Source organism: Myotis myotis, unplaced genomic scaffold, assembly GCF_014108235.1.
Source record: "Myotis myotis isolate mMyoMyo1 unplaced genomic scaffold, mMyoMyo1.p scaffold_m19_p_15, whole genome shotgun sequence".
NCBI classification, from domain to species: domain Eukaryota; kingdom Metazoa; phylum Chordata; class Mammalia; order Chiroptera; family Vespertilionidae; genus Myotis; species Myotis myotis.
In genome coordinates, this window is record NW_023416319.1 from 47,348,630 (window position 1) to 47,363,243 (window position 14,614).

At 47.3% G+C, this 14,614-nt stretch overlaps 1 protein-coding gene across 5 annotated transcripts in view; it reads right to left on the reverse strand.

Annotated features, from left to right (window-relative positions):
- The window catches only part of POLR3A (RNA polymerase III subunit A), a 66,212-nt gene extending 52,207 nt beyond the window's left edge, over positions 1-14,005 (reverse strand). For all 5 annotated transcript variants that reach the window (XR_004972251.1, XR_004972252.1, XM_036337237.1 and 2 more), the window contains exons 1-10: positions 13,835-14,005; positions 10,916-11,051; positions 10,502-10,639; positions 9,880-10,051; positions 9,179-9,333; positions 3,507-3,746; positions 3,246-3,408; positions 2,957-3,093; positions 1,109-1,212; positions 555-696 (exon numbers count right to left, since the gene is read on the reverse strand). Coding sequence is in view for 3 of the 5 variants with exons in the window: in XM_036337237.1 (XP_036193130.1) it covers positions 555-696; positions 1,109-1,212; positions 2,957-3,093; positions 3,246-3,408; positions 3,507-3,746; positions 9,179-9,333; positions 9,880-10,051; positions 10,502-10,639; positions 10,916-11,051; positions 13,835-13,878 (1,431 nt within the window). In the remaining 2 variants the exon portion in view is untranslated. The remainder of the gene's footprint in view (positions 1-554; positions 697-1,108; positions 1,213-2,956; positions 3,094-3,245; positions 3,409-3,506; positions 3,747-9,178; positions 9,334-9,879; positions 10,052-10,501; positions 10,640-10,915; positions 11,052-13,834) is intronic.
- Positions 14,006-14,614: the final 609 nt, after the last annotated feature.

The window sequence follows — 14,614 nt, forward strand, 5'->3', positions numbered from 1 at the left end:
ATGGTTCAATGGCTTTGAAGATGGGAGAATTAATGAATATTTAACAAATTAAAGTTGCACCTCATTTCCATTTTAAATTTCCAGAAAAAGAAACTGCTGCTTTTGCAAAACGGAATCACCAAAAAAATATGGTTTAGGGTCTTAGTTGGAGGACTACTGCAAAGAAAAATATTTTAAGCATTTTAGTTTCTTAGTTAATATGCTAAGTTAAATCAAAAGTCAATTTTTTTTTATCATATCTATTTTACATAAGTTTGTGCACATATATATGTATATATTTTAGTTTGCAAGTGAAATCATGCTAGTCACTTTCACACTAATTTTCAATTAGTTCCTCTCTGTTTAAGTGTATGAATGTTACATTATAAATATTAAAAACATTGAAGAAAAGCTTGAAATTTAAGTTTCCCTCAAATTAAAAAGTGAGAGAAAAGGAAAAGCAGGTTATGAAAATCAGAGATTACTGGCAATTTTAATTTTAGAAGTTTGGAATTTAGCATTGTTTATAGCATATTTCCACTCCACAGAAAATAAGACCAGAACTGCACACTCACCAGGTGTGCCATGATGCTCAGCTTGTGCAGCGAGGGCTGCCGGTTGAACAGCACCACATCCCCGTCTATGAGGTGTCTCTCCACAATGTCCCCGTACTTGAGCTCCTGAGCCATCTTTTCCCTATTTCCGTATTTCAAAAACCTGCGCACACAATAATACACATGATATGTGAGAGCAAGGTCTCCTCAGCAAGTTTCTCCCCGTTCATATCAGAATTCAAATTCTAAAATGATCATATTTCTTCACTCTAAGGTGCCCCCCGAGGCATCAATTAAACTATGAAAAGCTGATCATAAGACACAGGTTCATTTCTCCCGATGTGCTTTGTCCACCTAGGTCCAGGATCTCTAAATGCTAAGAAAGAAATGAACACTTCACGTATATTCAATCACTAAATGGGGAAAATGGTATACCTAGATTCACTGCAATTTAAACACATACTTTCCACATGCTAAATACCCCAAAACTGTACTCAGGACTGCATTCTGTGGCTAACCATGGCAACAGTGACCGTGGTCATGAGATACACCCAGCCAGACTGGGAAAGCGTTACCTTTTCATCTGCGTGTGTCTCTGCTGAATGAAATTGGCTCCTGGGTGAACTTCAGGTCCATTTTGAACCAGTTTCCTCAAAAAGTTAATGTTTGCTTTGTTTACCTGCAGGACCACAAAGAGATGCTATTAGATTATAGTTCCTATACTTCTACTAGTTATTCAATGCACTGAATTGTGCCTCAATTCACTTTCTTTGTGTGGTTCTAGGAGGGAGAACGGCAGTGCCCTGTGCATCCTGCTGCCTAGGGTCATGTGTGTAATGACAATGGACTGGCATACAGGAGCACAGGTTCTAGTCCAAACTTGGTCACTCACTCATGGATGACACAGCCAAGTCCTTCACTCGCCTTTGGTATCCCCATCGGAAAAGAGCGTGGCTGGACTGATCTGTAGGAACATTCCAGCACATACTGTGATCTTCAAAAAGGTGGCCACTTCATCTGCCATGATTTACCATGGGCTTCTAAGGTTTCAAAATGGTGACACTAGCACAGAGGCCCTGGTCTGCAACACTGTCCTACAACCTGTAGGACTACAGTCTCCTGGAACACCCATCTCAGAGTAGGAAACTTTGAATCATCAGAAACTCAACTGAGGACACTTCCTATAAGTTTTACCAGAACCGTCTATGATCTGGCCAATTATGAATCTCAAAGGCAAAGCCAATTAATAGCCTCCTGATATTAGGCCTGTACACGTCAGTTGAAAAAAGGGTACCGTGTATTTTACACTCACGGTGAGTGTGCACTGAGGTAGAGTGGTGCAGCCTTTCTGGTTATGCATCAATAGCCTTAAAATACTCAAAGCCTTGACTCAGTGATTCTAAGGTTTTAAAAATAAAAATTCATCCCGCCCTGGCCAGTTTTGCTCGGTAGATAGAGCATTGGCCTGCAGACTAAAGGGTCCTGGGTTCGATTTTGGTCAAGGGCACAAACCCAGGTTGTGGGCTCGGTCCCTAGTGGAGGGGTGTGCAGGAGGCAGCCAATTAATGATTCCCTCTCAACAACGATGTATCTCTCTCTTGACCTCTCTGAAATCAATAAAAATATATCATATCTAATAAAGCAGGAATATGCAAATTGACCCTCACACCATCACAAAAGATGGCGGCACCCATATCCAATAAGGAGGGAATATGCTAATTGACTGCCCCGCCCTCAAAGATGGCAGCACCCAGTCCCCTCAGCCCCCCAGCCCTCTAGGGCCAGCCCAAGGCACAGGCAAGCCTCAGATGGTGGCTGCCCAGCCGCCCAGGGCCGGCCCGAGGCTCAGGTAACCAGGGCCGGCGAGGCTTGCACTGCTGGGAGTGGCAGCAGCAGAGGTGTGATGGGGGTGTCGCCTTCCCCAATCTCCAGGTCGCTTCCCGCCCCCTGAGGGCTCCCGGACTGTGAGAGGGGACAGGCCGGGCTGAAGGACCCCCACTCCAGTATATGAATTTTCATGCACTGGGCCTCTAGTGTATATAAAAAATTCTTTCACTTAAAAAATAAATAAAAATCCATCCCAAGAAAATTAACTGTGTGTGGTGTTTATCATTTAGCTCCTCTAAAACATGAGGTATGAAGCAACATAGAAAGATGTTAAAGATGATAGTACTTGGGAAAGAAGTTGCAGAACAGTACATTTAATATATCTGTGAGTACATACACAGTTCTGCTTGTACTACATATAGCGATGCATATGTAAAACATGAAACAAATAGGAAAGATACCTATACTAACACATGCCAAATTGTGCATTGAGGGGGACTACAGGGGATTTTCCACTGTTTGTTGTTTGGCATCTTAAACTATAATGTAAAGGACTGGATTCGAAAGACAGAATCAAGCAGCTGAATGGTACTTACTTTCTCAGGAAAAGTTAGAATTTTGGCCACATGAACTGGCACAGCTACCTCATCAATCCGGAGGTTGGGGTCAGGTGAGATGACAGTTCTGCCAGAAAAATCCACCCTCTTTCCTGAGAGGTTGCCTCTAAATCGACCTAAATAAATAAAAATGTGTCACAGGTCTCCATGGCACAAGGAAAGTCTGTGATCCCCAATTAGATAAGCTGGACATGCATTTGAAAATAAGCAAGCACGCACGCAAGCAAAGGCAGTCAACTGCCTCCTGCACATTTTGTTGGCAACATACCCTGTTTTCCCTTCAGGCGCTGGACAAAACCCCGGGTCCATTTCTTGGGCGCCATGTTGAGGGGGATGCCTGAGAGCTCGCTGTTGATGTAGAGGGCACACTGCAGCTGCAAGAAGTCCCAGTCTTCCATGATCATCTGGGTCTTGGCTCCTGATATCCGATGCTAAAAAGGAGCAGAGAGAGAACAGAAACGAGCCTCATCATCTTGACTTTCTTGCTCACAAGTGTTTGCATAGAGATATGCTAATGGGAAGCACTGACCTTTTTAATGACATCATTTAGGAAAATGATTTCTGTCAATTTCATTGTCAGATCATCTTCATTGGTGCCAGACTTCAAATCACTCACGACGGAGGGTCTGATGCACAAGGGGGGCACTAACAGTCGCGTGAGAATCAAATCGGAGGGTTTTCCAGCTTCTGGGTTCATCAGAAGAAGAGGGACATCTTCCGCTGGGATTTGCTTAAATAAATTCAGAACTACTAAGGGATTCAAGTTTTCCTATGGACAGGAAGGAGATACATTAATTCCCATAGCTTGAGCAAGGGCTTACTCTCCATACTCTCCAGCCTATTCACCACTTAGAGTAAGTGTAAGTGATGACAGATTTCTGCTAATCTATATTGTGCTATATTGTGAGAGCCCTTAAAATATGCATGCCTTTTATTCCAATTATTTAAACCAATAATTCCACTTCCCATAATTATTCCAAAGGGGATGATTAAAAATTAACATAAAGATTATGTTCACTAAAGCTGTTCTTAATAGTGAAGTTGGAAACAGCCTGACTGACAGGTTACTGGCTAGATAAAATCATACATCGAACATTACGAAGCCATTAAAAAAAAAAGACACTATAGAATGCAGCTATAGCCATGAAAGATGTTCACAAAATACTGGTAAATGAAATAAGCATGTGTACAACATGATCCCATTTAGGATGTACATCTATACAGAAAAGAGGAAATGAAAGAGTTTACCAAGGTTTTAACAGTACTATCTTTCAGTGAGTGGAAATATAATCGGTTTGCTTCTATTTTTACATTTAAATTTTCTGTAGTGAACTTACATTGGTCTCTATTAACTTCATTTAATGGAAGTGCCATGCTGTAACAACTTAAGAACTAGGCAAATTATTAGACAGTCAAAGATCAAAGGGAAGAATGATCAGCTTGTGTCTTGTTGCTGCTTATTGATTTTTCTTGGAATCAAAGAGCACGTGACTGCAAATAAATGCTACATGCAGAATTTGCTCTGCATAACTTAACGAGAAGGGGAAGACAGTTAAGGAAGAAATGTCTGAACAGCTACTGCCCTCAGAACAGTGCCGCAAAACAAACTTACTGCCGTCCCATCCTGGAGGAAATGGCAGTGAAGTCGGGAGAAGGAAGCTTTTCCAATCCACATCCTCACCCGAAAAAGAACTCCCTTCCTCAGTTTCCCTGTCTCCCAGCAATGGGCACCTCACTACCACCTGCAGCAGTTGGGGGGACGGGGAACCTAGAACTGTTCATAGCATTCTAGGAAGGGGATGAAGGCCAGCCTTCCCCTGGAGTACCAGTCAGTACTAGACGAGAGCATCATGGGCTGAAGGCCGTCAGGAGGGCAGAACTGGCAAGAGTCTGGAAGCCATTTCTCTGCGAGAGCAGCTACTCCAAGAGTGATATCCCAACTGCCTCCCTGGAGGCACCTGGAGGAGGCTGGTGACTTATTCTGCTCTCACCGGGAAGCAGAAATCAGGGACCCATGAAGACAGCAGAGAAGGACTGTTCTGCACAGGGCAGAGCATCCCAGCGGCTAGAGCTCTAGTGTGGGCTGCTTTTGGGTAGTGGTGAGGGAACATGTCCGGCAGGATCGCAGCCAGGGCAGCCTGTCACCCAGTCTGCCAGGGACATCATGGAATGCATTTCACCTGGTGGGGAAACAAGACTGATGGCATCTAAGGAGGTACTTTTGTCTGCAGGTCCACCAACCCCTGGATTTACATTACAATCGGGAGTGGGCAGACAGTAGTCTTCAGGGGATAGAGTCTAGAGCAGGGGTGGGCAAACTTTTTGACTTGAGGGCCACAATGGGTTCTTAAACTGGACCGGAGGGCCGGAACAAAAGCATGGATGGAGTGTTTGTGTGAACTAATATAAATTCAAAGTAAACATCATTACATGAAAGGGTACGGTCTTTTTTTTTTTTAGTTTTATTCATTTCAAACGGGCCGGATCCGGCCCGCGGGCCGTAGTTTGCCCACGGCTGGTCTAGAGGTTCAGTTCAATTCCTACATGGTGTGTAACCCAGACTCAATCACACTGTGCCGCCCATAAAGGCATGGGGTTCCTTTCCTGAAAAGGAAATGAACTAGGGCCAGCTGATGATCTCAGGGACCCTGCCAGGCTCCAAGCACCAAAACTGGCATCAAACAGGACCTCAGAAACATGGATCTTGTTACGGACCAAGCTTAAGCAGAAGAAACCAGGAAAAGCACATGACAGAGCACAAGTGTTAGACAAGACACAGAAGCTGTACACATGGGGAGGCAAGGCTGAGAGCTCAAAGGGGGTCCAGACAGCAGAGCAGGCTGCACAGAAGCAGTGAAGGCTGGGAACTCTGGTGACGCCGAGGAGGGAAGGGAGGCGTCATTAAGCTGAAGGGACGCTGAGTCTGATCACAGCAGAGGTGGGAGGAAACCTCCTCATCTTTATCACGATTGTTATTACAGGACTGTTAGTGGCAGTGGAAACTACTGCTGCAACTGGGCAACATGCTCTACGCACTTGTATGTGTCAGATACTGTGCTAAGCACTGGATCTGGAATCATCTCTTAATCCTCGCGAAAGCCCTAAAGCAGATACTCTTGCAATCCCTGCTCTGTAGCTGAGGATACTGAGGTACAGGTTGGGTCATGTGTCTGAGATCGTGGAAATAATAAGGAGCGAAGCTGGGCTCTAATCTCAGGTCTGTGTGACCCCACAGACAAAGCTCGTAACCACTACCTAAACCACCTCTAGGGTGTCAACCTGGGTAAAGTGGAGTGGGGGCACGGGGAGGTGGTGGCAGTGGGGGAGTGTCCCAAGGGCCCAGCTTATTGCAGCAGATAAGTGGCTCTTAAATGGAGGGGGTCCTTCCTAGGCCAAGTCACGTAGGAGACTTCCAAACCAGATGCCTCCGGCCCTAGAGGAGGACCACCCTGTGGAAGCGTCAGAAGAGCGGTCCTAGGCAAGTGAGGACAGTGCCGCAGGTTCTGGGCAGAGAGGCAGCAGCGGAAAGTGCCAGTGAGATGCCAGGGAGGCTGATCTGAGAGCAGCAGAGTGACTACGGGGAACACAAGTAAGACCGCATCCAAGAAAGCCCGGGTATCCTCATGCAAACTGACCAAGGCTGCTTGCTAGGCTTCTGACAGCTTTCTGCCTCACACACCCATCTCCACAGTGGCGGGTCATCAATTCCGGTCCATTCTTACTGTACACACTGACTCTGGCCTCAGGCTCCACCATCACTACCCAAGTTCAGGGTTGGTTTCCCCTTTCTTCAATTCAAAGCATAATTATACATAGGAAATTGCCCAAATCTTAGAGATTTTTAAACCTCTACATGCGTACACCTGTGTGCATACATATCACCATTCAGATCAAGATACAGAGTATTTCCATCTCTCCAGAAACCACCTGGTGCTCCTTTCCCAGCCAGCGCCTCGCCCTCACCACAGGGTAACGGCTCTCCCAACATCTGCTCCCACAGATGAGCCCCGCCTGTTTTTGGACTTGATCTAAATGGGTCGGACGCTAGGTACTCTTGTACACAGCTTCTTCCTCGCAGCAGGACTCTGAGAGTCAGCCAGAATGTGAGTCAGGAGTTATTTCTTTCATTGAACTATATTCACTTGTATGGACATACGACAATTTATTTATCCTCCTGTTCACAGGCATTTGGGATGTTTCCAATTTTGCCTTTTACTAATAAAGCTGCAAGAAACATTTTTGTACAAATATTGTGTACATACATATACACTCATTTTGAGTATATACCTAAAAGTAAAATTGCTAGACCACATGTAGGTTTAACTTGATAAGAAATTGCCAAACTTGTTCAGAGTGGCGATAACATTTTATACTTCCACATCAATGTGTCAGACCCTTCCCTACACTTGGTTTTCAGTTTTTTTACATTTTAATTTTTCTGGGAAGGTGTGTGTATATTTTAATTAGCATTTCCCTGATGACCAATAACATTGAACAACTTTTCATTTACTTATAGACCATTTGGGTACATCCTTTTATGATGTATCCAAATGGCCTATACAACTTTTCGGCCAATTCAAGTCTTGCTCCCACCTTTTAAAATTAGGTGGGTTTTGCCCAGCCAGTGTGGCACAGTGGTTGAGCACTGACCCATGAACCAGGAGGTCAGGGTACATGCCCTGGTTGTGGGCTTGATCCCCAGTATGGGGTGTGCAGGAGGCAACCGATCAATGGTGCTCTCTCATCACTGATGTTTCTCTCTCCCCCTCTTCCTTCCTCTCTCTGAAACCAATCAGGTCATTTTTTTCCTTAGTGATTTGTAAAAGCTGTTTCCTGTGTTCTGGCAACGAGAGTCCTTTGTCAGGATTTAGGAATTGTGACTTCTTTCTCCCAGTCAAGACCTGCCTTTTCCCTTTCGTCATGGTGTTTTCTTAAGAGCAGCCAGGTGTTTTGAAACTTCACCATTTGTTCATCATTTCCCTCCCTGCTCAAAACCTTCAGTGGCTCCACACGCCCCGAGCATAAGGCCCTCCGCCCAGTACTGTCAGTTGGCCATCGTGGGCCTGCAAGCCAACTCCCTGGCAAGAGCTCCCGCTCCCTCCTCACTGCCATCCTGTGCAACGCTGTCCTGGAAGTGTATTGTGGGATTAAGTACAAGGTGGGGCAAAGCAGGCTTAGTTGTTTGTATGGACAATAACACAATCATTAGTCGATAATAATACAAGAACAAACTGTTTTGCGTACTCAAAGCTGTAATCCTCCTTCTGCATGAGCTAATCCATCTGAAGAACTCGGAACAGGGTCAGTGCGTGCCAGCAGTCACTAAACGTGAGGTGCTTTTCCATCGCTCCCCGGTCTTTCAAAGAGAGCCTCCGCCTCAGCGGAAACCTAGGCACTGTGACCTGCACGTCCTGAGCTCACTGCCCGACTCTCTAAGCCCACTGGCATTTACACCAGATGGAACCACACCTTTCCTCAGTCTTCCCTAACCAAGTCCAAAGTGACATTTTCCTCCCAATTTCCCACTGAACTTACTGTCCTTGCCATTCTTGTGAGTCAGCGCTGCGGCTATGATATTAGTTCTCTTTTCACAGATGAATGGCTACCGACACATCTAAACTGTGGGATCCTTGAGAGCAGACCCAGTGAGTGGTGGCAGCTCCTGATGCTCCCCCACAGGTCTCATAGAGTCTGGTACTCAGTAGCCACTCAACTAATTGGTTAGTTTCATATAGTATCAATTCTCGACAGTCCTATGTGAATTAAGAACTAATCAAGCTCAGAGCAGGGTAAAAATAAGACACTTCATAAGATTCTGTTGGTCAAATATATGCCAATAAAAGTAATGAAAATTACCTACAAGTTCTTATGTCTCATTATCGCCGTGAGAAACAGGATTTCTCAGTTTGTGCTCTGTACAGCTATAATTTTACAATCTTTTACAATAAAGATATGACATGTTACCTGGACAAAGGAAAATTTGTTAGTTACAAGACCAGTCCACATTAGGCTTAGTGCTATGCACTTGTCACATGAAGTATTCTTGGAGATCTAACTTAACTGAACTTCGCATTTTGCAAAACGTGCGCATATCAGAGGGTGGAGAGACAGAACGTGTGTAAGACCTGGGGGAGCAGGGGAAGCAGAGAGCAGGTGGGGCAGGGGAGGCAGGAAGAGGGCAGGCATGCACATCAGACTCACCTGTGCCCTCCCCAGCAGGGGCTCCACTTCTTTGTTGTGCTCGATGGCCGTTTCAAAAGAATGAAGGAAATTCGATACGATAGGATCTACCACTTTTTTGTTGGTCTTGTATTTCTCATGAATTATCTTCAGTAAACCACACTTCTTTACAGTACCTGTAGGAATTTATTACTAAGGTTAAATAAAAGGTTATTAGCTAGGCTGGCCTGAGGTTGCAGCCTGGTTAATGAAGTTACTGAAATTGGTACAGCAATGAGAGATAAGATGTGCACCCTGGCCGGGTAGCTCAGTTGGTTGAGTGTTCACCTGTACACCAAAAGGTTGCAGGTTAGATTCCTGGTTGGGGTGTACACAGGAGGCAGCCAATCTATGTTTCTCTCTTTCTCTCTCTCTAAAAAAAAATCAATTAAAAAAAAACACCCCAAAACAATGCTGGTCTCTTCTTCTACTGCCATCTCTTAAATATTGGCATCGCCTCCTACCTGGTGTGATACCCCTCATCCTCTTTTCTGTTCATTTTTTTAATCCAACAAGGATAAAAGAAAGATGAGAGGTACATTTCCTAACAGTGTACCAATTGCTAGTCTCTATAGCCTAATTTGCAAGAAAAAAAGTTGACTGAGAAACACTGCATAAAGCTAATAGGCTAAACAGAATGAGTGGAAAGGATTACTGCTGAACCTTTCCTGCGTTCTGCTCACCATTGAAAGCGCCACAGTGATGGCAGATGTTTTTCTTTCGGCATTTATCAGAGATTTTCTTCTTCAGCCCTCGCTTCTGGAGGTAGGTCAGGCCAGGCCTCTTGAGATAATCCAGAAACTGCTTCTTCTCCTCCTGGGACAGCATGATGTGGCAGCAGGTTTTGCAGATCATCTTTTAAAAATTAAACAAAACAGATAAAGGATAAGAGGATGAAAAGCCTTCTTTTTAAAATGGCACCCCCACGCCTTGCCCAGGACACGGAGTGACCATGCACTGGGGGACCTACACGAAGATCTGCACAGAGGCAGCCCGAGCTCATGATAAAGCTAGCCAATCAGAGATGGCTGGTAGGATCTTTAACTTTTTTCCCTCTGTTGTTCTGTATGACTTGAATTATTATTTTATTATCTTTTATATTGCATAGCTACCACTTACTCAAGGAAATTTAAAGAATAAAGAGTCCGTAAGCAACTTATTTATTGAAGATAAAATATTATGCGCTTAGTATAAAAATTTTCCCTAGATGTGTCTCCCACCTCTCACAATTCCTAAGATCACTCCAATGTCCCTAACTGATAACTCCCAAGTTCATGCCTGGGACAGGAACACACACGCACTCACCTGCAAGATGCCTATGACGGCTCGGAAGTACCCCACGTGAAAACAAGGCAGCTCCAGGTCAATGTATCCGTAGTGGCCCAGGCAGTCAGCCAAGTTTTTCCCACAGGTTTCACAAGGACGGTCCTTCTCACTGGTGCCCTTTGGATAAAAGCACCCCCAGTAATCAATGAGGACCACCGGATAGCAAAGTGGGGACCAGTCCTCACCGGTGGCCCAGTGACTCGGAATCAGAACCGCCTGGGAAGCTAAAGTCTATTCCCATCCAACTGACCGCAGGCTGGGGGCTGGGATGGGTGCGCAGGGGAACGGGGGGGGGGGGGGGGGGGGGTGGAAGGAGGCCCTGTTTCCATCCATGTGATAAGTCACTAGTTTCAAGTCCAAGCACAAAGAACCCGGAAGGTGCAGGGGTCTTACCATCCTGTGGTCAAGCACCCCGTACAGCAAGGGGGCGTGGTTGTTGTCCTGGCTATACAGGTTCTTACTCACAACCTGGATGTGTGCCTGCTGGCGCATCTCCTCGGGTGACTTCATTCCAAAACAGATGTGGCTTCTGGAATGAAAAGAAACAGGGGAGCAATTACATCAAAACCACCTACCAAAAACGGTGATTACATCTGTGACCCACCATAACCAACCACATCCTCCCATCTCTCTATAGGCTCTGCGCCCCATTATTATATATTAAAACCTCTCCCATTTTTCCTCGGTAAGCACCCTTCATCCTGCTGGAACTGTTCCCCCTCTATCGAATGAAGTGGGGCTCACCGAGGTCACCCGCTGGTTGCTAAATCTAGTGAGAGCATCTCCCAGCTGCCGTGCTTCCCTCATACCTTGAAATACTGTCTTTTCATGGCTTTGGTGACCCCATATACTCGGAGCTTTCTTCCCTTCTCTGGCTGATGCTTTTGTGGTCTCTTCTTCTACTGCCATCTCTTACATATTGGCATCGCCCCCTACCGGGGCTGATACCCCTCATCCTCTTTTCTGTTCATTGTACACAGTCCTCCTGAGTGACCCTGGCACTTGATTATATGCTGACATCTGTCTAATCTCTAGCTGTCGGCCAGCTATTTCTATTCAGCTGAAGGCCACACAGACACCTGTTCTGGACACCCATGCTCAATGCCCTACAGGCACCTCAGACTCAGCGCTTCTAAAACAGAACCCAAGACTTTCTCTCCCTGATCTGTTTCTTCATTCACTTTCCCCCCAAATTGGGGATTTACAATGTGCCAGGCACCTCCTGAGGGGCTGAGAGCACAGATTAGATAAGACAGACAAGGTCCCCTGCCAACATGGAGCTCACAGTCCAGGGTAGACAAGACAGATAATAAACTGATCCACAAGACGGAGTAAAAGCAGAGAATGAAATGATGTGAAGGGGTAGAGTTTAAGGAGCCGACTTTATGCTGTGTAGTCAGGAAGTTCCTGTGTAAAATGGACTTTTAAGCTGAATTTTGAATAAGAAGGAACCAGCAATAAGATGATCCGCTGGCTGAGCACTTGAAATAGAGCATAAATAGGGCAAGGGCCGCAGGACCAGCAGAAGCTTGGCATTTTCTTTCTTTCGTTTTTATACAGATGTTTTATTTTACTTATAGCTTTGAGGGAGAGAGATTAGTTGTTCCACTTACTGATGCTTCACTGGTTGATTCTTGCATGTGCTCTGACTGTAGATCAAACCTGCAACCTTGTGTGGGGACGATGCTCTAATCCAGTGATGGCGAACCTTTTGAGCTCGGCATGTCAGCATTTTGAAAAACCCTAACTTAACTCTGGTGCCGTGTCACATAGAGAAATTTTTTGATATTTGTAACCATAGTAAAACAAAGACTTGTATTTTTGATATTTATTTTATATATTTAAATGCCATTTAACAAAGAAAAATCAACCAAAAAAAATGAGTTCATGTGTCACCTCTGACACGCATGTCATAGGTGCACCATCACTGCTCTAATCACTCAGCTACTCGGCAAGCCTGGCATTTTCAAGGAACCAAATGCAAGCTGTGTACTAGAGCACATGAAGCTAACAGCACAAGATGAAGTCAGAGAGGTCACATAGGGCTCGGGAACTATGACAGGGAATTTAAATGTTAGTGCAACGGAAGCTGCTAGAAGATTTTAAGCTGAACTGTCAGGGATGTGATTTGCTTCTTAACAGTCACTTGGGTTACTTTGTGAGAAGAGATTACATGTGAGTAGAGGCGGGGTTGGCGTGGGTGTGAGAGGCCAGGGCCCACTGGGAGAGAGGCGCCTTCCCATTCCAGGGAAAGGAACCATCCACACCGCCGCCCAAGCAGGAAACTCTGTGCATCTCATTCCTCCCTTACTCATCCTGACCCGAAGCCCCTTTGGAACCCACTTCCCTCCAATGGCCCTGCCGCCCCAGTGCAGGCCAGCATCCCCTGCCCGATCCCTGCCCAGGCCGCCAGGGCCACCCCCTCTGAACCACGAGACCTTTCAGGACTCTGATCAAGCCTCTCCGCTGCTCAGTGAAAACCTTCAAAGGTCCCTCCTTGCCTCCGACTCCGGACACACGCTTCCTTCTCATCGACCCTGTCCCTCCCCAAGGTCCCGGAGAAAGCTGCCTGGTGGCTTTCTGCTGCCCGAACCCTTCTCACTCGGGGCTCCCGGAAGCCCCTGTGCCCACCCTTGTCGCTGCCCTGTCTGCCTTCCGCAGCTGCACCGGGCAGTGAGGTCCTGATTCCCGGCCGATCCGCAAGGCCCGTCGCTGGGCCAGCACACAGCGCCTTCCTCGCAGATGCCTGCTGCCAGGACGGGGGATTGTCGTTTCCCACTGGGCGCTCTGCGAGGGGCCGCGGCTCGTAAAGCAGCCCTGGGGGAGCAGGCCCGGGACTGCAGCCCCCCTCCGAGGCTGCCCATCCCGGGGCGCAGCGCTCTAGCGGACAGCCTGTCCTCCCGGGCACGGGGCCTCCCGCCCGGTGCGCTGCAGCAAGACCAGCATGGTCCCCGCCCGGAGGCTCCCCACGCTGCCGCGGCGAGAAGGTCGCGGGGGTCAAGGGACCACGGCCTGACCTCGGGGAAGGCGAGCCTCGGCCCACGGCGTGCGATCGCAGCGCCCAGGCCCACGCCCCTCCCGCCCGGCCCGGCCCAGCCCGGCCTGCAGCCCCTCGGTGCGGAGGGCTCGCTCCGGGTCGGGATTCTTTGACCCGCCGGGTTCTGACCTCTGCCCAGCCCTTCGGCTGACTCCCAGCCGCCCCTTCCAACTGGCCCTCACCTCACACCCTGACGGCCCGGGACCCCTGACCTCGGGCCCCTCCGCCCCTCCGCCCCCCTCTCGCTCCCCGTGGCCAGTCTTGCTCCATCTTACATTTTCTTGGCCACATCCGTCTCCCGGAACTGCTCCTTCACCATGGTGACGGCTGCCGGGGCAGCTCCCCGGACTCGGGGGGCTGGATTAGGTAAACGAGGTTCCCCACTCCTCCGGGGATGCTGCTACAGACACAACCGCTGCAGCCTCTCGGCCACCGTAAAGCGTCTCACGTGGCCGCTTCCGCTTCCGCTTCCGCTACTCGCAGGCCGTCTGTCAAGAGAGGCTTCAGGGACACCGATTCTTTTAGTTCTACATCCACTGCCATCTTGTGGCACCTCCTTGAAATGGCAGGGAAGCCGGGTCTGTATTTATTTTTTTTAAAAATATTTTTATTGATTTCAGGGAGGAAGAGAGATGGAAACATCAATGATGATGAGAGAATGATTGCCTGCGTCCTGTACACCCCCCCTCTGGGGTTTGAGCTCCTACCCTGCCAAGGACTCGAAATGTGGCCGAAACCGGTTTGGCTCAGTGGATAGAGCGTCGGCCTGTGGACTGAAAGGTCCCAGGTTCGATTCCGGTCAAGGGCATGTACCTTGGTTGTGGGCACATCCCCAGTGGGAGATGTGCAGGAGGCAGCTGGTCGATGTTTCTCTCTCATCGATGTTCCTAACTCTCTATCTCTCTCCCTTCCTCTCTGTAAAAAATCAATAAAATATATTATAAAAAAAAAAAAAAAAAAGAACTCGAAATGTGACCTCTTGGTTCATAGGTCGATGCTCAACCACTGAGCAACACTGGTCGGACCTGCTCCTGTATTTTCAAAGTCCCATTTCT